At 48.2% G+C, this 23,045-nt stretch overlaps 1 protein-coding gene and 1 non-coding gene across 2 annotated transcripts; one reads left to right on the top strand and one right to left on the bottom strand.

Annotated features, from left to right (window-relative positions):
• Nucleotides 1–41: 41 nt before the first annotated feature.
• Nucleotides 42–112, bottom strand: TRNAG-CCC (transfer RNA glycine (anticodon CCC)). The gene has a single exon. It is a non-coding gene; the product is annotated as a tRNA-Gly (tRNA).
• A 4,142-nt stretch (nucleotides 113–4,254) lies between these two features.
• On the top strand, nucleotides 4,255–22,670 carry PCYOX1 (prenylcysteine oxidase 1). Its single transcript, XM_074939973.1, has 6 exons — nucleotides 4,255–4,423; nucleotides 7,166–7,372; nucleotides 17,505–17,679; nucleotides 18,636–18,847; nucleotides 19,254–19,406; nucleotides 19,794–22,670. Exons 1-6 carry the CDS (start codon nucleotides 4,318–4,320, stop codon nucleotides 20,450–20,452), a joined length of 1,512 nt encoding a protein of 503 aa, XP_074796074.1. The 5' UTR covers nucleotides 4,255–4,317; the 3' UTR covers nucleotides 20,453–22,670.
• The last annotated feature ends 375 nt before the right edge of the window (nucleotides 22,671–23,045 follow it).

Here is a 23,045-nt window from a genome sequence, read left to right as displayed (position 1 = left end):
CTATAATTAAGCAGGGGGGTGGGGTGTAAAAAAAAGTTCCCTGCGCCGCCCGGGAATCGAACCCGGGTCGCAAGAATGGGAATCTTGCATGATACCACTACACCAGCGGCGCCGTTGGGAAATTTATCTGGCTGCAGCACTGATGAGCTTTGCAACCTAATTCTGTGGTCCCTACTTAATACCATCCACATAGATCAAATATCCACAGAGAATAAATATGCTCAAATAAATTTGTTAGTCTCTAAGGTGCCACAAGCGCTCCTTTTCTTTTTATAGATCTGTGTGCATGTCATACAGGCACAGACAAGGTGCCTGTGTTTGCACAGGTGTGTTCACATGCCTCACAAACACTAATAAACAGTGCCTATATGCAAATTAATCATTCAGTATTAAGTATAAGATACACATGCATTGCCCATAAATATAGTTATGTACATTGTGAACCTGCCTCAGAGCAGCTATTTACGGAGCAAATGTTCCTATATGCAAATACAGAATTATGTATATGCATTGTGCAGAAAAGGCACAAACGTTAAAGATGTGCATGTGTGTACAAATGCATAACTGGCATTGCATATTCACATATATGCAACTGTATATTCGCAAGCAAACAGATTATACTGAATTCCATACAATATTCACATGTATAGAATTATACTTACAAAAACATCCATTGCAGATATTTATGTACAGAAATAAACATGCAAATGATAGAATGATTACATATTAAAATGTAAATGCACATTATATTTTCAAAGGCACATGTAAGATATAATGAAAATGTAGAAGTACATCTACAAATGCATTGTATGATATATTCCTATTTATTAATAAAGTATTATTTGCCTATGTATGTAGAAATATATCTGGTATCTGTTAACGTAGAGGCATATATCTCATACACACGCCCCAATCCTGGAAAGATACACACATAGGCTTAACGTTATTTATTGCCTATAATGTTAAACAAGTGTGTACATCTTTGCAGGATTGGGGCCCATATAGGTATGAAAATATGAAGATTATATGTGCATAGACACTGGAAAATTGCAAATATTATATTTAATATGTATAACATTTAGGCAGATATTTTGAATACATTTATTTTATTTCATCCTGTTCTTTCTACAGGACATGTAGGCCCAGATCCACAAGGCTGTTAACTTGTGGACCCTACTGCCATGGCATCTGGGCGCTTCACACAATTTATAAACATGCACCATATACACCAACTATGCAAGATACAAATATACATACATATATGCACGTATAAATGCAAATATATCAAACAAAAACAACACATCTAGTTAAGACAACAGTTCTTCAGAGCTTGGCACTCAACCCAGTTAGGTTCCGTGTGGAAAACTAGCAGGGTGTTTATAGGGAGGGTGGGAGAGAAGGATGGAATTCACTACACCACCTAGACAGGGTTTTGGACCTCAAAAGCCACATAATCATGAATCCTGCATTATCTCCGCTACCTTCCCTCCGCTACATCAACCCTTGGGGCCAGATCTTCAGTTTGTGTAAATTACGGGAATTCTCCAGCTGTGAATCGGGCTCTGAGGCTTATTTTTTGTGCATCTGAAGAAGTGGGTTTTTTACCCATGAAAGCTTATGCCCAAATAAATCTGTTAGTTTTTAAGGGGCCACTGGACTCCTCATTGTTTTTGGGACAGGAACACCTGCCCACTGGGAAACAGCCAAACACCCACCTATTTCACACGGCAGATGCGGGGAAAAAACACTTTCGTTCCCTACCGGAATTCAAGTCACCAACATGCACAAGGGCTAGACACGGTGAGGATCGATGTCCTGGCTAGGTGTACACTGAACAGAGTCATTACCCATCCAAGTGAGGCCCAGACAGCAAGTGTGAAAATTCGGGACAGGGCGTGGGGGGTAATTGGTGCCTCTATAAGACAAAACCCTGGATATCGGGACTGTCCCTATAAAATCGGGACATCTGGTCACTGGGAGTTTTCTCTGAGGGCCCTGTGCTGTGCCTGGAATGCCCCCATGGGACATTTAGGGGCTCCCCCCTACCCCCCACTCATCCCTTCCCTAGATCCCGCTGTCTCCCCGGCTCTCTCGCCTCGGCCCATAGGAAATCCTCCCCCGCCCCCAGCATCTCCCCCAGGGCACCACGCCCCTCAGTGCCCACGGGAGCCCCCCTCCTTCCAACACCCTCCCCCAGCATCTCCCCCAGGGCACCCCCCGCCCCTCCGTGCCCACGGGAGCCCCCCTCCTTCCAACACCCTCCCCCCAGCATCTCCCCCAGGGCACCCCCCGCCCCTCCGTGCCCACAGGATCCCCCCTCCTTCCAACACCCTCCCCCCAGCATCTCCCCCAGGGCACCCCCCGCCCCTCAGTGCCCAGGGGAGCCCCCCTCCTTCCAACACCCTCCCCCCAGCATCTCCACCAGGGCACCCCCCGCCACTCAGTGCCAAGGGGAGCCCCCCTCCTTCCAACACCCTCCCCCCAGCATCTCCCCCAGGGTACCCCCTGCCCCTCCATGCCCACGGGAGCCCCCCTCCTTCCAACACCCTCCCCCCCGCATCTCCCCCAGGGCACCCCCGCCACTCAGTGCCCACGGGAGCCCCCCTCCTTCCAACTCCCTCCCCCCCGCATCACCCCCGGGCACCCCCCGCCCCTCAGTGCCCACGGGAGCCCCCCTCCTTCCAACACCCTCCCCCCGCATCTCCCCCAGGGCACCCCCGCCCCTCAGGGCCCACGGGAGCCCCCCTCCTTCCAACACCCTCCCCCCGCATCTCCCCCAGGGCACCTCCCGCCCCTCAGTGCCCAGGGGAGCCCCCCTCCTTCCAACACCCTCCCCAGCATCTCCCCCAGGGCACCCCCACCCCTCAGTGCCCAGGGGAGCCCCCCTCCTTCCAACACCCTCCCCCCCGCATCTCCCCCAGGGCACCCCTCCCCTCAGTGCCCACGGGAGCCCCCCTCCTTCCAACACCGTCCCCCAGCATCTCCCCCAGGGCACCCCCGCCCCTCAGTGCCCACGGGAGCCCCCCTCCTTCCAACACCCTCCCCCCGCATCTCCCCCAGGGCACCTCCCGCCCCTCAGTGCCCACGGGAGCCCCCCTCCTTCCAACACCCTCCCCCAGCATCTCCCCCAGGGTACCCCCTGCCCCTCAGTGCCCAGGGGAGCCCACCTCCTTCCAACACCCTCCCCCAGCATCTCCCCCAGGTCACCCCCTCCCCTCAGTGCCCACGGGAGCCCCCCTCCTTCCAACACCCTCCCCCCAGCATCTCCCCCAGGGCACCCCCGCCCCTCAGTGCCCACGGGAGCCCCCCTCCTTCCAACACCCTCCCCCAGCATCTCCCCCAGGGCACCTCCCGCCACTCAGTGCCCAGGGGAGTCCCCCTCCTTCCAACACCCTCCCCCCGCATCTCCCCAAGGGCACCCCCGCCCCTCAGTGCCCATGGGAGCCCCCCTCCTTCCAACACCCTCCCCCCGCATCTCCCCCAGGGCACCTCCCGCCCCTCAGTGCCCAGGGGAGCCCCCCTCCATCCAACACCCTCCCCCCGCATCTCCCCCAGGTCACCCCCCGCCCCTCAGTGCCCAGGGGAGCCCCCCTCCTTCCAACACCCTCCCCCCGCATCTCCCCCAGGTCACCCCCTCCCCTCAGTGCCCACGGGAGCCCCCCTCCTTCCAACACCCTCCCCCAGCATCTCCCCCAGGGCACCCCCACCCCTCAGTGCCCACGGGAGCCCCCCTCCTTCCAACACCCTCCCCCAGCATCTCCCCCAGGGCACCCCCACCCCTCAGTGCCCACGGGAGCCCCCCTCCTTCCAACACCCTCCCCCAGCATCTCCCCCAGGGCACCCCCACCCCTCAGTGCCCACGGGAGCCCCCCTCCTTCCAACACCCTCCCCCAGCATCTCCCCCAGGGCACCCCCACCCCTCAGTGCCCAGGGGAGCCCACCTCCTTCCAACACCCTCCCCCAGCATCTCCCCCAGGGCACCCCCGCCCCTCAGTGCCCACGGGAGCCCCCCTCCTTCCAACACCCTCCCCCAGCATCTCCCCCAGGGCTCCCCCACCCCTCAGTGCCCAGGGGAGCCCACCTCCTTCCAACACCCTCCCCCAGCATCTCCCCCAGGGCACCCCCACCCCTCAGTGCCCAGGGGAGCCCACCTCCTTCCAACACCCTCCCCCAGCATCTCCCCCAGGGCACCCCCGCCCCTCAGTGCCCACGGGAGCCCCCCTCCCTCCAACCCCGCCCCCGCCCGCTGGGCGCCGCCTCCCGAGCCAGCTGAGCGGAGCGCGGCGGCGGCGGCCGGGATCCCTGCCCGGGGCGAGCATGCGGGCCCGGCTGCCTGCGCTCCTGCTCCTGCTCCTGCTCCTCGCCTCCCTGTGGCGGGGGGCGCCGGGGGCCAGCGAGCTGCGCTACCCGCCCGGCAAGATCGGTACGGGGGGGGCGGGGAGAGGCCTGGGCCCAGCTGCGGGGCAGGGGGCCTCGGCTGGGGGCCCAGTTGCTGGGGAGAAGGAAGTAGGGGGTTCAGCTGCTGGGGAGAGGGGCAGGGGATGTGGGGTGGGGGGTTTGAGGAGGTTGGGGCTCAGTTGTTGGGGAGAGGGGCAGGGGATGTGGGGTGGGGGGTTTGAGGAGGCTGGGGCCCAGCTGCAGGAGAGAGGGGCAGGGGATGTGGGGTGGGGGGTTCGGGGAGGCTGGGGCTCAGCTGCTGGGGATCTGGGGTGGGGGGTTCGGGGAGGCTGGGGCTCAGCTGCTGGGGATCTGGGGTGGGGGATTCGTGGAAGCTGGGGCTCAGCTGCTGGGGATCTGGGGTGGGGGGTTTGGGGAGGCTGGGGCTCAGCTGCTGGGTAGACGGGCAGAGGGATGTGGGGTGGGGGGTTCGGGGAGGTTGGGGCCCAGCTGCAGGAGAGAGGGGCAGGGGATGTGGGGTGGGAGGTTCGGGGAGGCTGGGGCTCAGCTGCTGGGGATCTGGGGTGGGGATTCAGGGAGGCTGGGGCTCAGTTGTTGGGTAGAGGGGCAGGGGATGTGGGGTGGGGGGGTTCAGGGAGGCTGGGGCCTAGCTGCGGGAGAGAGGGGCAGGGGATGTGGGGTGGGGGGGTTCAGGGAGGCTGGGGCCCAGCTGCTGGGGATCTGGGGTGGGGGATTCGGGGAGGCTGGGGCCCAGCTTCTGGGGATCTGGGGTGGGGGATTCGGGGAGGCTGGGGCTCAGCTGCTGGGGATCTGGGGTGGGGGGTTTGGGGAGGTTGGGGCTCAGCTGCTGGGGAGAGGGGCAGAAGGATCCCTGGCGCAGGCGGGCTGGGGCACAGTTATTGCCGCGAAAGGGGTGACGGGGAGCTGAGGCTCAACTGCTGGGCGAGAGGGTCTAGGGCACAGTTACTGGGGAGATGGGGGCAGGGATAAGGAGTCTTGGGACAAGCTGCCAGGGAGAGGGGAAGTGGGTGACTGGGGACATTTGGGGTAAGAGGGCAGGAGGTGGACCTGGAGCAACTGGCTCCAGATGAGAACCAGTGCAGTAACTGGAATAAGCAGAGCAGTGGGTCTGTGCAGTCACTCCTCACTTAATGCCTTATCTAGGCTCTGTCTGCCAGCCTATCTAGCCCCATGGGCCACTCAAAGCCATTCCCTTCTATAAGAAGCAGATAATGGCTCTTAATCTTGTTCTCTCCCGTCTGCTCACAGCCCCCCCATTATGGTCTGCAATCTGCAGTGCCAGATGCTTGTGCCTAACTTGACCTCCTTCAGAACATATTTTTTAAAGCAAACCCAACAGTGAGCAAAACAGGCCATTTCCATTTCTAATAATTGTAAGATGTTTAAAAATATAGGTTAATTATTATTGGAGACATGCCTGGTGTTTGGGACAGCTTGGAGCCATGTTTTTTTTTTTTCCAGCTCACTAAAATCCTGTAGGTAGCCACAAAGTTCAGGAAACTCCCCAATGTTCATAGACCCTTAAATTTCTGTGTTTGGCGCAGGTCCGTCTGTAACAAAAGCCTAAGTGAAGCCCGTGTGATATTGATTGGATGTCTAGTTTAGAAGTTTGTGAGAATCTGTTACTGAGCTTTAAAATACTTCCTGGATTCACAGTTGCTCATTACTTTCTTTGCCCTTAGGAGTCTATGTTCTCAATAGTTTCCCACCACACACGCAGACTTTAAAGAAACGAGTCTTGTGTCTCTGGTGCCTTGCACCTTGTGCAGTCATTTGCCCCAGTGCAAGGTGGTGGAACGTACGACCCTTCTAGTGTGGTAGCATTTTACACCCACTTTGCATGTTTTTATGCTGGTTCAGATGACTGCTGCTGAAGGAGCAAGACCGTGCAGGCCCAAGATGTAATTATGAAGCCTAGCTGACTCTGTAGTATAGGGATACCTTGAGAAACAGAGAGCCCAAGGTCCAGGAAGTTAGGAGCCTAAATACCTTTGTACCTAAGTGACTTGCCCAAGTCCATCAAGTGCTTGCAAGTCCCTTATTTTGCTACCACAAATGACAAATATGAATTACTAATTGATGCTGCAACCCCTGCCCTGCAGCAAGATTTGCCAACGTTCCTGGAATGCTAAACCAGCTACGTGACACAGCCAGCTATATTACATACATGATACATGTTACCATGTGGATGTGAGCAACTCATAATCTTTGGGCTTGTCTACACTTGAAATGCTATAGTGGCACAGCTGCGCCGCTGTAGCGCTTCAGTGTAGACACTACTTCTTCCAGTGGGAGGAGATCTCCCATTGGTATAGGTACTCCACCTCCCGGAGAGGCGGTAGCTAGGCTGATGGAAGAATTTGCTGTCTACACTGGGGGTAGGTCGGCTTAAATGCGCCACTCACAGGTGTGGATACTTAAGTTGACTAATTCTCTAGTGTAGACCAGGTTTCCTGCTTCTCCCAAATTAACGTTCAGCTGAAGGATTGTGGTTTTAAAGAATTTAGGGTGGGATTTTCAAAAGCACAAAAGAGATTTAGGAGCACAAGTCTCTTAGGTGCTTTTGAATATTCTACCCTCAAAATGAAAACTCGGTCTCTGTCGTCCCAACGATAGAGACAGCACTGGAAGAAGAGAGCCATAATTGACACTAGCATGAGGGCTGCCTGAATTCAGAGACTTGGGACGTATCTGTGTAAATTAACTAAAATGGGGAAAATAACTTCCTTTCAAAATGTATCTTCAGCTGTTATCGGAGCTGGTATTGGGGGCACCTCGGCAGCCTATTTTCTACGCCAGAAGTTTGGGAAAGACGTACGGATTGACGTGTTTGAGAAAGGAACGGTGGGGGGCCGTTTGGCGACTATAAATGTGGAAGGAAAAGACTATGAAGCAGGAGGAGCCATCATCCATCCTCTTAACCTGCATATGAAGCATTTCGTCAAGGTGCTAGGTATGTGACTTTTCCCTAAGGAGCGGAAGTCGCTGGGCTCATTTCTCCACTCACACCAATGCAAATACAGAGGAACGTCAATTTAAGTCAATGGAGTTCATTGGTATCCATGAAAGGACAGTCCATCAGGCTGCTGTGACATAGTGGGGTGCAATCCAGACCAACGGGGGGCTGTGTCACCCCTGCCTTCTTACCGGGAGTCCCTTGCAATGTCTTAGAATCATAGAATATCAGGGTTGGAAGGGACCTCAGGAGGTCATCTAGTCCAATCTAGTCCTGCTCAAAGCAGGACAAATCCCCATCAAAGCAGGACCAATCTTGCTGATATAGCCTCCAACCTGGACTACTCAAAAACAGGCTTCCAGTATGCAGGTCACTCCCAGATGTGTTTGTGTAATTGCAGCTTGCCAATCACACCCTGGATCTCACCAGCCTGGGTTATACTGCAGGGTGATCCCAACACACTCCCAGTCCTGGATTTCCCCTCAGAAACGTATGCCTTGTACTGCCCCATCCTCTCCTGGACAGTCCAAATATACTAAGTCTGTTACTCCTTTAAGGGAATAATATACACTAGCCTGTTATCTTAGAGTTACCCAGACACTTTAACGTAAACACCCTGGATTAGAAAAAACAATAAAACAAGATTATTAACTACCAAGAGAGATTTTGAGTACAGGTAATGAGGCATAAAAGTTACAAAGGTTACAAGAAAAATGAAGATAAAATGCTTTCTAGTGCCTAACTTAAACGATATTAGATTCAAGCAAAGTTTCTCAGCATATGCTTTGTCAAAGTCAGATTCAAGACTCACTGAATTTGTCAGACCACTCTGTTTATTAGCAAAGCGCTTTGCCAATGCACCCAGATATATGTGAGCCTTCTGCAAAAGCTCAAGCTAACTTATTTATACAGATAAGCCAAAGCCAATTTAACATAGGAGACAAAAGGAAGCAGAAACTGACAAATATACATACATATCTTATTTGCATACTAACGTTTACCAATCTCCTAGCTCAGTAGGAGCTCTAAGTTAATTAGTTTGAGGACCCATTGTCTCACACTCCTTAATGTTTCTCTTCCTGACAATTATATTTCAACAAACCTTTCAAGCAGCATTTCTTTAATGAATTATAATTTCAATATAATTCATTCTACTTTCACAATCCCTCCTTTTGGTTAAGCTACGCAATGACCAACAATTACTGGGTTCCACATATCAATCGTTCTTTATCTCTTTGTTCATCAGTGATATTTAAAATCATCAAATTAGCACTCTGGTTTGGGGCAGCTATCTGTGTAGCATGCCTGACACAATTTTGGATACAACAGGAAAGTAACTGAAAACATACAAAAATTATTAGGATTCCAAACAGGAGAGTTAGGGCTCCCTGAAACAACCTGTTTCCTGTGCCAGAGAAACTGAAAAGGTTACTTAGCCACTTCCATAAAGAACTTGGCTCTTCGTGGGGAAGATATGCGATTTGTTCTAAGTGGCTAGCACGATCTGTTACCTCATTGGTGTTGTCTGGTATATACACACAGCAGTCTTTTCCAATGAGAGCACAAGTCCCTCCTTTTGCCGCCAGCACTATGTCCAATGCCTGACGGTTTTGGAGGGCCATCTGTCGGATTGCCCCTGTTTCTTTGGCCAGGGCTCTTAAACTTTCTCTGGTTTCATTTGCCATTATTTCAACTACTGCTTGTAACCTTAGGAGCCTTTTTGCATGGTGTATTACTCCCCCTCATGGTATGAAGGAACTGCCAGTGGCCTCTTCCCAGGTTAAGTGGCTTATGTTAAGTCCCTTCTTTTTCGCCTGAAATTGCGGAGGCGTTCTCGAGGGAAGGTTCCTGGCACTCGGAATTGTGGGAAGAGTCGGGCGGGATAACAGATTTCTGACCAATTAGCTGGTAGTGCGGTATAAGCTCTGGTCCCACACACCCAGTGATGGCTTATTAAGGCCGGGAAGGGTCGGTTGCACCCATTTGTCATATAGGTGTTTGCAAAGGAGGAGTAGTATCCTCCAAAGGGTACGGGGTAATTCTCCTTACGAGGAGTGGTGTTATTTGCATGACATTGAAAGATTGTATTGTTTTCACTAAGGTTACTGTAGGGGGAACATGAGATTGATTTCTCTGTTTGATCCCAGGTTGAGAAAAAATTCATATCTCCATACCCGGCCCGCCACTTTTTAGTTTTGTTTGAATAATCCCATACACCATTGGCCACAATATGCTGAAGGCAACAGCTTTTCCCCAGATCCAGCCCTGTCCCATTACACACCCAAAGCCAATGACCCTTTCCCTCCACCACACTTATCCATTTAGATGCATTTATTCCCACCGCTTCCCAAGTGTCATTGCTATTCCATATTTCGTTAAATGGAAGAGGCCCTCCAGTGAAGTCTGGGGACTTGAGTGGGGTAGCCAGGACAGGAACACCAGTTTGAGAGTGGGCTGGGATGTGGCTGCAGATCCAGCAATTAGAAATATTAAAGGTCTGAGCTATCCACACCTGCTGCTGGATAAAAGAATTGTCATCGTGGTCTCCCCAGACCGTAAGATACCAGCAGCCGAGAAACAGCGTCTGCTTCTGGCAACCCTTACGAGAGCGTAGATTGTAAGGTATTGCAGACTGTTCCTCTACGTCTTCTTCTGGAGTCAAAATTGACTCTGCGTTGTCCTGAGGTGGTGATTGGTTCTCTGGGGGTGGTGCCTTCTTACACTGTGAAGCATGTATCCATGCTGCGATGCCAGATAGTTTAACAGCCGTCTATGTAGTAAGCAGTACCTGATGAGGACCCTTCCACCGGGGCTCCAAGGCGTGCTTTCGATGAGGGCGCCGTATGTAGACCCAATCACCTGGCTCGAGGTTGTGGCAAGCATCGGAGGTGGGTTCCATGGGCCAGGCGAACCTGTGCATGGAAGTGACTTACAGCTTGCATTAGTCCCTTGCAATACTGAAGGAGCGCACTGTGAGTCAAGTTCAAATCTGGAATGGTAGTCATAGCTCGCATAGGGCGTCCCATAACAATTTCAAAGGGACTTAATTTATGCCTTTGGGATGGAGTGGATCTCATGTCCATAAGGGCTAATGGTAAGGCTACTGGCCAGCTTAATCCTGTAGAGTCACAAATTTTAGCAAGCTTATTCTTAAGTACACCATTTTGTCTTTCAACTGCACCTGCGCTCTGTGGGTGGTAGGGACAGTGCAACAGGTGTTTGATATGCAATATATGGTCCAGGTGTTGAACAAGTTGTCCAGTAAAATGTGTACCCCGATCACTGGACAGAGTAGCAGGAATTCCCTTGGCAGGCATAATATGATTTAACAAACATTTGGCAACAGACAGTGAGTCAACCTTGCGACAAGGAAAGGCTTCAATCCAACCAGAGAGAATAAACATACCATAACCAATATAAATTCATATTGTTGACACTTAGGCATTTGTACAAAATCAAGTTGCCAATGCAAGAACGGTGCTTGAGGCAGGCCCTGGAACCCTTGGGCCACTTTTACAGGTTTACCAATATTATGGCTTTGGCAAATGGTACAGGCTGCACAGTGGCGAGCTGCAAAAGAGGTAAAATGGTGGTGCCCACCATCCTGTCTTAGTTACAGCAGAGACCATCTCCTCCTTTCCGACATGTGAAACACCATGTAGCAGGGCGGCCAGAGACGGGTAGAGTGAAAAGGGGGCTACAAAGGCGCCAGTAGGCAAGCGCCAAAGAGAATCGGGATGTAGAGAGCAACCCTGGGCCACCCAGGATTCTTTCTCAGTTTCTGGGGCCGAGTCTTGGAGCAGGGTGAGGTCAGTGCGGGACAGCGGCGGTATAGAAACAGAAAGGGAACCTAGAAATGCATCTGGGGAAGGTTCTATGGCAGCAGCATATTTAGCAGAGGCGTCAGCAAATGCGTTACCCTTAGCAACATCAGTATCCGCCATTGAGTGGCCAGGGCACTTAACAATAGCTAGGGCAGACGGAAGTAAAACTGCATACAGGAGGGCAGCAATGTAGGGCCCATTTTTAATAGGGGTACCGGCAGAGGTAAGGAAACCCCGAGTTTGCCAGAGGGTACCAAAGTCATGTACAACCCCAAAAGCGTAGCGGGAGTCAGTGTAAATGGTGGCGGAGCGTCCCTCCGCCTTAAAGCAGGCATGGGTGAGGGCAACTAATTCAGCGACTTGTGCTGAAGTTACAGAAGGTAAAGGCGCAGCTTCCAGGGTTTCAGAGAGTGAAACTACAGCGTATCCTGCAAGGAGACGACCTTGGTCGTCTCGAAAACAGGAACCATCAGTAAATAAAACAAGGTCAGAGTCAGGGAGAGGGACATCAGAACGGTCAGAGTGCGGGACGGTGGCAGCAGAGAGTTGCAAGGCAGTCGTGGGGATCACTGTCATTAGACAAAGGAAGGAGAGTGGCAGGGTTTAACTGAGAACAACGCTTTATGGTGATATATGAAGCTGATAGTAGTAAAAGTTCGTACCTGGTAAGGCGGGCAGAGGAGAGGTGGCCTGTGTTACGTTGTAGCAGGAGAGTTTCTACAGAGTGAGCGACCAGGAGGGTAAGAGGAGAGTGGAGAACAAGGGAATCGGACATTTCGACTAGGTGCACTGCAGCAGCCACAGCATGCAGGCAGGGGGGTAAGCCTTGGGCAAGAGGGTCTAAAGTGGCAGAGAAATAAGCCACTGGGCGGTTCTTTTCTCCGTGCATCTGAGTGAGAACTCCAAGTGCACACCCAGCTTGTTCGTGGCAGAAAAGGGTAAAAGGCTTAGAATAGTCAGGCAGCCCTAAGGCAGGGGCAGAAGCCAAACCCTGTTTGAGGGAAACAAAGGCAGAATTGGCCTCAGGGGGCCACGGCATGGGGTCAGGCACAGAGAATCGAGTGAGTTCCTGGAGAGGTTTTGCAAGGGAGGCATTTTGGGGAATCCACTGTCTGCAAAATCCAGCCATGCCTAAAAACTTCCGGACCTGGCGTGGGGAGCAGGGTCGGGGAAAGCTAAGGATAGCTTGGACACGGGGGGAGGAGAAAGCCAAGGTATGTGACAGAAGCTTGACAGAGTTGTAGTTTAGAGCGAGAAGCTTTGTGACCCTTATTTGCTAGGGCAGTAAGGAGCACTAAAAAGTCAGTTTCAGAGGCAGACAATGAAGGGGAACAGAGGAGTAGATCATCTACATATTGGACTAGTATGGACCTGGATGGGAAAACAAGGTCAGCAAGGTCTCAGGCTAATGCTTGGAAAAAATATGACGGGCTTTCAGTATACCCCTGGGGCAGTGTGGTCCATGTGTACTGTTGCCCCTTGTAAGAAAAGGCAAACAGGAACTGGGAGTCAGGGTGAACAGGGACAGAAAAGAAAGCAGAGCACAAATCAACAACAGTAAAATGAGTTGCATCTGGTGGGATAGAAGCCAGAATCGTCGCTGGATTAGGGACAACAGGCAAGGCAGGTATGACAATGCGGTTAATGGCCCGAAGATCCTGAACAAACCGCCACGATTTACCATCAGCTTTTCAAACTGGGAGGATAGGGGTGTTACGGGGCTGGAGCAGGGGATAATAATGCCTTGTTCCCGCAGGGCAGTCATGACTGGAGCAATTCCAGCCTCTGCTTTGGGGTTTAAAGGGTATTGAGACAGGTGAGGCAGAGGTTTGGAGGAATCAAAAATAATGCAGACGGAGTCAGTATGTAAACGGCTCACTTCAGATGGGTGGGTTGGCCACAGAGAGGATGGGCCTTGTGAAATTTAGTGTTCAAAGGACGGGACCAATGGGCAGCAGGGGACCGGAGTAGAAAAGGGAGTTTCAGACAGCAGGGAGGCTACAGAATCCCCAGTCCTCTCTGAATGAATTTGTAAGTAGACACCATTCATGGAACAGAAGATGGTACAGCCAAGTTTACATAACAGGTCCCGACCCAAAAGGTTCACCGGAGTGGAATCCGAGAGGAGGAATGCATGGTCCTTGGAAAGGGGACCAACCTGGACTGGTAGAGGTTTTGAAAGCGGATAAGAGGTTGGGACTCCCGTAATGCCCACAGCGGATATAGTTTTTTTCGGAGCGGGGAACCTCAGGCAGGTCGGCAGTACGAACTGCAGAGAGCAAAGCTCCCGTATCAACAAGGAAAGGGAGAGAAAGATCATTAATAGTCAAAACACATTCACCCGTGGGCGTGAGAGGTAGTAAAGGAGCTAAAATTTCCCTGGGGTGTTCTGTCATTGCTGTGGGACAAAGGAAGTCTGGGGACTGTCGGGCTGTGCCGACGGGGGGTCTAGCTGGTTGTTTACAGAGCTATTAGGCCGGCGCGGACGCTCGTTTTTCCAATGTCCGGGTTGTTTACAGTAATTACAAACACCCCCAAAACCCGAAAATCCAGTTCCCCAGCCCCTCCCGTGACCACGTCCCCCTCCCCGGTACTGTTTACCTTGCCCTGAATAACGCTGTATTTGCAGGGCCATTAACTTTTGGGAAGATGGTTCCTCCTTTCCCTTTAGAGTGCGATGGCAGGGTTCTGCCACTGATTGCAATTTATCCATGGTTTCAGTTTCCCACCCAACACTTACTCGCTTTAGCACACTGCCAATAGCAGGTAGGAGGCCATTAACAAACGCATGAGCCAGGGCGCCCTTCCCATTTTCACCCGGTTGCTGTATACCAGAATGTTGCAGAAAAACATCAGTCCGTCGGGTGCGCTAGTCACCCGGACTTTCTCCCTGTCGCTGTTTACAGCAATGTATGGCTGTCCAGTTTGTTTTTGGAATCCATACTCGAGGGATGGCCTCATGTAGGTTTTTAGCTCGGTCTTTACACTTTTTCCGGTATTCAGCGTCAGGACCGGTGTCTGGTAAAGCTGAATGGCACTCGCTGATGGGCCAGTTGGCTGCTGTGAGCCATTTTTTGTGCTCGCTAGGGGTTACAGGTAGCTTGCTCAGCCGCAGGAGGTCTGCCTCAGAGGGTTCATGGGTGTCGCGCACTAACAAAAATTCCTCTGCAAATGTGGTAGGATTTTCCAGGGGCTTTGGAAAGCCTTTTACAATTGAAAGGAGCTCTGTACGAGTCCAGGGTTTATAGCTTGTTGGCCCCCAGTATGCAGCATTCGGAGGGGAGCCTGGATAGGTTTAGAGCCAGAGCGTAAGCATTGGGCCCAATCAGTGTCCAGGCTATCTTTGTATGTATGGGGAAAAACAGAGGAGTCAGGCAGACTGGAGGGTTTCGGGGGAACGGGGGGTTTTTCTTTACGGGTCTGAGTGGTACTGGAGGAATGGGCCTGGGCGGTATTGGACGATCCGGACTGGTCTGAACTGGAGACCCCTGGGAGTTGTTGTGACCGCCTATTGATCTGATGCAAGGATGCCAGGCCAATTAATGCATCTTCCTCATCGTCATCCCCAGAATTTAACAAGGGGTTTTCTTCGTCCTTTCCCACAATGAGATGGGAGTATGAAGGGGGATGGGATCAATCCTGGTTTTCTCAGAGAACGGGATAAAGGGGAGCGCTCGGTCTGGCAGCGGGAGAGGAGGCTTCTAATAAAGCTTTAAACTTATCATTTGAATCTTTGAGAGAGGCAAGTTATGATTCTGTCCACCTATGATTTGCCTCTTCCCACCACTGCATGAAACAATCAACCTCTCCTTTTGCCAGTTTAGTTTTAGGTTGGCCGAGTTTGTCTTTTAAGACGTCTACTTGGTCTTTTCCCAAGATCCTAACAGTGGCCACTGAATTTTGGGATTCTCCTGAGTTAGCCTAGACCATTTTTCCAGAAATTTACAGGAGTCCGGACTCTTCCTAAAATATATAAAATGAGCCGGTGTTCCTTTAGGGAACTGTCCCGACTTAAACGTTTGGTTACCCATACAGGAGGACTTTACACACCAATCACACAAGAAGGAAAGTCGGGTTTGTCAGAGCGATGCCGGTGCAACACACAAAAGGAGCCCACAGGCTACTGCCTCAATCGCCCTTGCTTTCACACCAAGGCGCGGTGCGGCTGCGACTGTGCAGATTTCATTCACTCAGACCGTGGGGACAGGAACCCTTTGGTCAGCCGATCCCTGGATGGAGATGGCACCCAGACTCAAACACACCACAGGGAGGACGGATAGACACAGAGACAAGACAGTCCTCAGTCTGGACAAAACACAGCAATAATTACCTGACCAGATTCCTGATGTCAGATCTAGGGATCCCTACCAGAACAGAGTGGGAACCAACAGGTTCGATGGCGTAGACTTCACTGTGGTCATGCACCCTTCCGTTCTGGCGCAGGACCGCTCGGGCCAAATGCCCAGGTGCCGGCTTGCCACGGCCGTCCTAAGAACGGTCAGGAGTCACATGGCCCCAGTGAAGACGGTTGCCATCTCGGTGGGACCTCCAAATTGTCAAAGTCAGATTCAAGACTCACTGAATTTGTCAGACCACTCTGTTTATTAGCAAAGCGCTTTGCCAATGCACCCAGATATATGTGAGCCTTCTGCAAAAGCTCAAGCTAACTTATTTATACAGATAAGCCAAAGCCAATTTAACATAGGAGACAAAAGGAAGCAGAAACTGACAAATATACATACATACCTTATTTGCATACTAACGTTTACTAATCTCCTAGCTCAGTAGGAGCTCTAAGTTAATTAGTTTGAGGACCCATTGTCTCACGCTCCTTAATGTTTCTCTTCCTGACAATTATATTTCAACAAACCTTTCAAGCAGCATTTCTTTAATGAATTATAATTTCAATGTAATTCATTCTACTTTCACAGCTTCAAACAGTTTTATTAACCAAACTCTTCGGGTCAGGACTCCTCCCACAGAGTCCTTTCTCTTCTCATGTGCAGAGAATGAGGTGGGTAACGGTGTGTTTGCTTTTTATAGTTTCAGCCCCCTCTTGAAAAACATTTTCAGCTGAGAACCAGGAGAGAAAGTGTGTGGAAGGATGTTCTCTGCTGGTCTTTTTCACTTATGTGAGCTTTCTTTCTTTATTTTCTCCATTTCCCTCCTTCTCCTTGATGACTCTGTTTACTGCTTAAATGCAAATTAAGACAAGCATACACTCCTTTATTCAAGACAGGTCTGTTTGACCAGTTTAGTGCTACGTGAGTCTAAACGTATTTTTAACGTCATACGGGGGAAATGTATAACTTTAGTCCTGTCCCCTGAACTTCATGTATAGATGACCTCTCGAGGTCCCTTCCAGTCCTATGATTCTAAGCTGTTACACACATTTTACCATGACATTACCGATCCGCAAGTAAAGAGTTTTCAAGTGACACCTCACAAGGCATATCTTGTACAAAGATTATTACAATAGTGTGTATGATGTGAACCCAGGGGTGTATTCCATTACATCTGCCCAACTAACAAAACTGTTATTAGAGTCTCCTTGGGTTTGGAGGCTGGCAAGCTTCAGTTTGGTGACTGTAATAAACAAAACAAAACAAATCATATGTATTACTCACGGCTGCTACTCTGAAAGATGTTATTTTAGAGGGTTGAAACGCTTGATTTTTGTTTCTAGGCTTTTTTGCAAGATCCTTTTGTTCCTTCTAAGTGTTTAGCTGCTCTTGACTAAATGGGATGACCACAGCAAAATATCTAAGGTATATTGTAATAAATCCATGAACTTCCTGGTTATTGCTATACTGTATACCACAGCCACTCTGAATTTTAAAGCCAGACAGAGACTAGAACGCAGAGCTTCTTGATTCAAAATACAGGTTCATAGTGCTTGAGCTGAAAGGAAATCTCTGTTAGCAGCTCGTGGCCTGTTTGAGTAGCTTTGATTCTCTCCACTCCAGGACAATACTGAACATACACTTTATCCTGCACATTACATTATCGTTCACTTGAGTTGAAATAATCCCGGTATAATCTTAGAGGAAGTCATTTTGAACTCCTGCACTCTTGGGGCACCACTCAAATTTTTCAGAGCAAGCTTTGCTGCTCAGATTTTTAAAAGGAAATAATAAAAATCTAGACAGTTTGGACTGATGTCAGAATTATTACACTTGTCATTGTTTATAATGATGCACCTTCTATGCTTCCTGAGCAGTACTGTGCAATAGATAGACCTGTTCCTTTTTAAATTATGCCAGCAGGCCCTGGTAGCTTATGGCAGATATTTCTCTCCTTTGCAGGACTCTCTGTTCCTGAGAACCGAGATGGCCTTCTGGGCATTTACAATGGAGAAGAGTTTGTATTTGAGGAGAGTAGCTGGTACATTATCAATATCCTGAAACTTCTCTGGCATTATGGATTCAACCCTGTGCGAATGAACATGTGGGTGGAAGAGATCTTGGACAAGTTTATGAGGTAATGATGTAAAGCCTGAACTAAATTAATTCTCCTATTGGAGTGATTTAAAAACTGGTGGGTACTGTCTATGACGATGGATGCTATGGAAACATTTATTAATAAAGAGGTTTGTTTTTTCTTGGCCCTCTTTCTGTTTCTCTCCTGTGATCTTCCTGGGTCTTTTTTCCAATGAGGGTATGTCGCAATATAGCTAGGGCAACCCAGGATTCGTTCTTTATGGCAGTGGGGTGATCTCTATGAGTAGTTTTTGTTGCCTGCCCTTTTACTTTGTAAACTGTTCTAATTAAAACAGGATTACTGTTTAAACAGTGCAGCTTTGTATCAGTAAGCACAAACACAGCAATCACCACTTGTACATTGTAGAATGTAGACCAGACAATATAATTTTGAGCGAAAGGAGTCATCAGTACAATTTGCTCTAATGTAGTGTGTCCATCACATTGGCATTTGGGTGCATAAAACACAGAAACAGGCGTTAATTAATAACTGCCTGCAGTGACTAAAAGTACCCACCCACGAGGAAAGAAGTCAGAAAAGTTATGAAAAGACCCAACAGGGCTTTGTTTTAGATGGGTTAGGCTATGGTTTGGCTGGCAAGATGAGCCTTGTCCCTTGTTCTGAAGTTTAAGAGATTCTGATGGTCCCATTGAGAATCCCTTGTCTCCAGTTCCCAAGAACGCACTTCCAAGGACTATCGGCACGAACACCACAGCTGATCTCAGTTGTCAGGAGGGAGAACTGGAACAGAGACAAAATCTAAAATGGTCAGACCCCTCCGCATACTGGTCTTTGCCGAGAAAAATGAAAAACTGGAAGTGCACTGAGAAATTTTGCTATTTCTGTAAATGTTTTTCATTTACATTAAGTCAGTGACTGCAAGTCAATTGTTCTGTGCTAATTTGTATAGTCAAGATTAGTCTTCTATTAATATGTCTTTCTCCTTTTGGATAAAGAATCTACCGCTATCAGTCTCATGACTACTCCTTCAGCAGCACAGAGGGCTTGCTTCATGCGCTCGGAGGGAATGACTTCATCCAGATGCTGAATCGGACCATTGATGAGACTATGCAGAAGGCTGGCTTCTCCCAGAAGTTTATCTATGAGGTGGTTACTCCAGTCATGAGAGTCAATTACGGCCAAGGCGCCAACATTAATGGGTTTGTAGGTGCGTGTTTAATTGTCTTCCCTTACTTACATGTTTCACCTGCTGGCAGATGAAACTATCATTAAAGGGCTGGGTGTTGTGACCTCTGCTGTGTTATAATGGAAACTCATTCTTAGGATTCTTGCTCCCTAGGCGTGGGTAGGCTTTGAAGGCGATGCATTCAGCCCTAAGGAAAGGGGGATTACTTCTGTTGCTTACTGTGATATTCTGATAGCTACTGAACAATTTTCTTTCCTATTTGGTACCATTATTTTTAGCAAGTTTTGTGTGTCACTTTCCTCGAGATCTATAGTTTTCTTAGCTCCATTTTACTATTCCAGCCCTGAGTGAAGAGCAATCCCCTGCTTAGTTCAGTGAATGGGATGTTAGAACAGTATGTTTGGAATATCATTCTCTTCCCTTGCAGGTGCGGTGTCTTTGGCAGGTGCAGACTCTGGACTTTGGTCAGTAAAAGGTGGCAACAAACTTGTCTGCACTGGCCTTCTTTATGCTTCCAAAGCACAACTTATCTCTGGCACGGTTACCTCTATAGAGGAGAGAACGCGGCCCAAACGCACAGGTGAGGCGCACTCGCTTTCTTTGGACTTAAGAGGAAAAGGCTTTAAAACTAGAGATCGGCATATGCTGAAACATTTGGATGCCGATCTCAAGAGCCCTGGTATTCAGGTCACTACGTACATATAGAGCCCATCTGATTTTTAGGCCCCTTATAAGGAGTCAAATTGAGCACCCAAAAATCACTAGTCTTATGATTGTTCTAAATTATGTCAATAAAGGATCCGGTGTGCAACATGTGATGCAAAAGTTCTTAGTCCAATAAGGGAAAATTCCTCCCTCCCCTCCCCCCCAAAAATTCTAGTTTACAAAAGCATTAACCTAAAAAAATACACTCATGTCCTGTTGCCAGGAGGATTCTGCATTCTCTCAAATATTATCTTTTTTCCAGGAGGTACAGTTAAGTTGTATGAAGTGAGCTACAACTCTGCATCAGGGTCAACGACAGACATGTATGATATAGTTCTCATTGCTACACCATTGAATCGTAAAATGTCCAACATCACCTTCCGGAATTTTAACCCGCTCATTGCACAGTTCTCAGACCATTACCATCAGACGGTGGCAACTTTTGTTCATGGGCGCATAAACGCATCCTTCTTCGGCTACAAGGACCCATCCCACTTTCATTTAGCTAGCATTTTCACAACCGAAAATCCCAAACTGTTTATCAACAGCATAGGTGTTGTCTCTCCTGTCCAAAACACACACGAGGAAGTGAAGCAACCCATGGGACCTGCTGTTTGGAAAGTGTTCTCGAAAGAACCACTCACCAAGGAGCAGATGAATTTGCTTTTCTCATCCTATGAATCTGTGAAAGAGAAGAAGTGGCTGGCTTACCCGCACTACAGTCTCCCAAAGAAATGCCCACCTATAATCCTCCATGATAGAATATACTACCTTAATGGCATAGAATGGGTGGCAAGTGCCATGGAAATGAGTGCAATTGCCGCCAAAAATGCAGCTCTCCTTTCTTACCATCACTGGTATGGAAACGTGAACATGATCGACCAGGAGGATTTAAATGAGAAACTCAAAACAGAGCTGTGAGTTTTATCCAGGTATGAGCGGCAAACCCCCATCACTGATGGGAGTCTAGATTGCCCAGTGCTGGCCAGAGGAAATTGATGATGGTATTGATCAAATGCTACGTCCTTCTTGCCCACCTTACTGTTAAAAATGAATATATGGCAATGTTTTTCCCTCTAACCTGATACAGTAATCATAAGTGTTACCTATCACAACAGTGAAGGTGGAAAAAGTCCAGAGGGGTGTAGGATTTTTAAATGGCTCCTTCCCCTATGTGTTCTGATCCCAGCGCAGGAAAGCACTTAAGCATGTGCTAAAGCCCATCCCTATTCAAGATAAGCACTTAAGCAAGTATTGAAAGTTAAGCATGTGCTTAAGTGCAGTCCTGACTAAGGACCTGTTTATATATAATTACCTAGTTCCTGATCTTGCGAACAGGTAAGCATGTGGTTACGTATTTGCAGGATAAAGGCCTTAGTGTCTCCTGTGTCGTGTGTGATGGTTTTACACAGCAAGGAGGGAGGAAACTCTTAAATATAGGAAAAAGGCAAGTGGATGTGGAACCAGGTGTAACACACATTAAAGTAATTTCATTTTAAAAATCAACAAAATCAAATTTTGAAACTAGCCTGCAAGAGGCTGTCTGATCACGTTATTGGCTCACCTCATTTCCAACTGCTCACCCATGTTAAGTTCAGTACAAATTAATTCCATGGTTTCCTAATGTAGTATCAACTTTCCATGTTAAGCAACTGCTTTTGTTGCCACATGGGGTCTTATGTGAGTAGAAAGAGGCAATGCCCTACCATCTGAAAGGGTTTGAGAGCCCTTCTACTAGATTTGACTTTGCCTCTTTTAAGGAAAATAATTTAAAATTGGTTTTAAAGGGGTTTTTTGTATTTAGTTTTGAGGTGTGGAGCAGTCTGGGTGCATGTTCTGTAATAATCTTGATTTTTTTTTTTTTCTTCATTCTCCTAGTTTTATTGTAATCTTAGCAGCCACATTAGATGGCCTTTCCTTTGGGAGACTGTAGTGTTAGGTTCTACAGTAGAGAACCTGAATATAATTTGGATAACAGTGAATGTGGCTTCTTCCTAGCTGAGGTTAATATACAGCTCTGAAAAAGGCCATATGTCACGGGATCACAAGGAACTGCAGTTGTATTTTTTAAAGTTTGGTTATTCATACATTGGAATCTTACCTTTTTTTGACAATCTCAGTACAGAGTATTGGTCTGACATAGCATGTATTAACTGTACTGTAATTTATTTTAAAGCATGCTTTTCAGGTGAGTGAATACAGAAGGTATTTAAGAGGAGAGAGAAATAGAAATATTTATAGAGGGCTACAGAAGGAGAATGGTAGATGGTATAAATTCTACACATGCTGATGATAAACACATTAACGCAACAGAATCCTAACTAGTCAAGGTGGTTGAGAGACACCAGAAACGTTAGGAAAGTCAGCAGTCAGTGAACTCACAAAGACATGCCAGCCACGCAGTAAAAAGGAAGATTTGAATAATTTTGGGATTTTACTTTCTAAATAATGAGATGGGGGGGGGGGTGGTCTCTCGTTTCTTTTGATTGCACAATTTGTGTAAATTCTTTTGCTTGTAGGGCACTAGGGCCATATTTTTACACGTGAGACTAATTTAAATGTTTTTAATTCTTGATCAGTCTGTGAAAGCTGTAAAACTATCAAGCACAGTAAATCTAACATGTCTTAACTAAATCTTCTTTTGCTTTAAGTACCAGTGCTCCAGAGAGATTATGAAATGTTTGCAGAAATACGTGGTTGTCAGTGGTCAGTTTGTTTTTTTTAAATCAGGCTGCTTTAACCAATTAGTGAGCTGAAGTCCTACAAGTAATGATACTCAATACTCAGCATAAATTTGTATGGGTTTTTACTTGTAACTTTACCTGCTGTCTAATTTCAACAGAAATTCAAGGTACCTAATGAAGCACTGTTAATTTGGGGAGGGATCATATTTGATTGAAACCTTTGCATCACCTATAAAAGCTAAGATGACTAAACAGGAAGTATTTCATTTTGAGTTTTACTGTGTGATTTGATACTTCACCTATCCCCAGGCAATGTCTTGCTGAAAAGACATCAGCAAGGAAACAGAAGCCCTCCACCACCACCACCCCTTTCTTTTTAAAGGTGCTCTATAAAAAGAGAATTTTGTTTTAAATGGATGAAGTTTTTAATTTGGGGCTATGGTAGTTTGTAAAATTAAACTTTATGGAAATACTTCATTTGTCTTTAGATTTTTTTTCCACTGACACCTGTTCTTCAACCATTAACTAGTCCCAATAGTTTTCAGTCTTTTCAACAGTAATAACCTGAGACTGGGCTCCTGATCTTGCAAACACTTTTAGATGTGATTAGGCCCATTGACTTCTCATAAGACTACCTTCCACTGTTTATGCCCCATTTGTTGCTTGCATTTCTCTCCGTAATCTGTGCTTTTAAAACTCTAATCTACAGTGTTGTTAGCAGTATAAGTAAAGCCTTCCAACTGAATTTTCTATGTTTAAAGGGAATTATATATAAAAATGTCCTCTGAAACAAACTATCGGAGTAGAGGGTGGTATTGAGAAGCAAACTG

Source organism: Natator depressus, chromosome 26, assembly GCF_965152275.1.
Source record: "Natator depressus isolate rNatDep1 chromosome 26, rNatDep2.hap1, whole genome shotgun sequence".
Taxonomy (NCBI): domain Eukaryota; kingdom Metazoa; phylum Chordata; order Testudines; family Cheloniidae; genus Natator; species Natator depressus.
The sequence above is the reverse complement of the archived record's forward strand: the minus strand, read 5'-3'. Positions and strand labels throughout refer to the sequence as shown.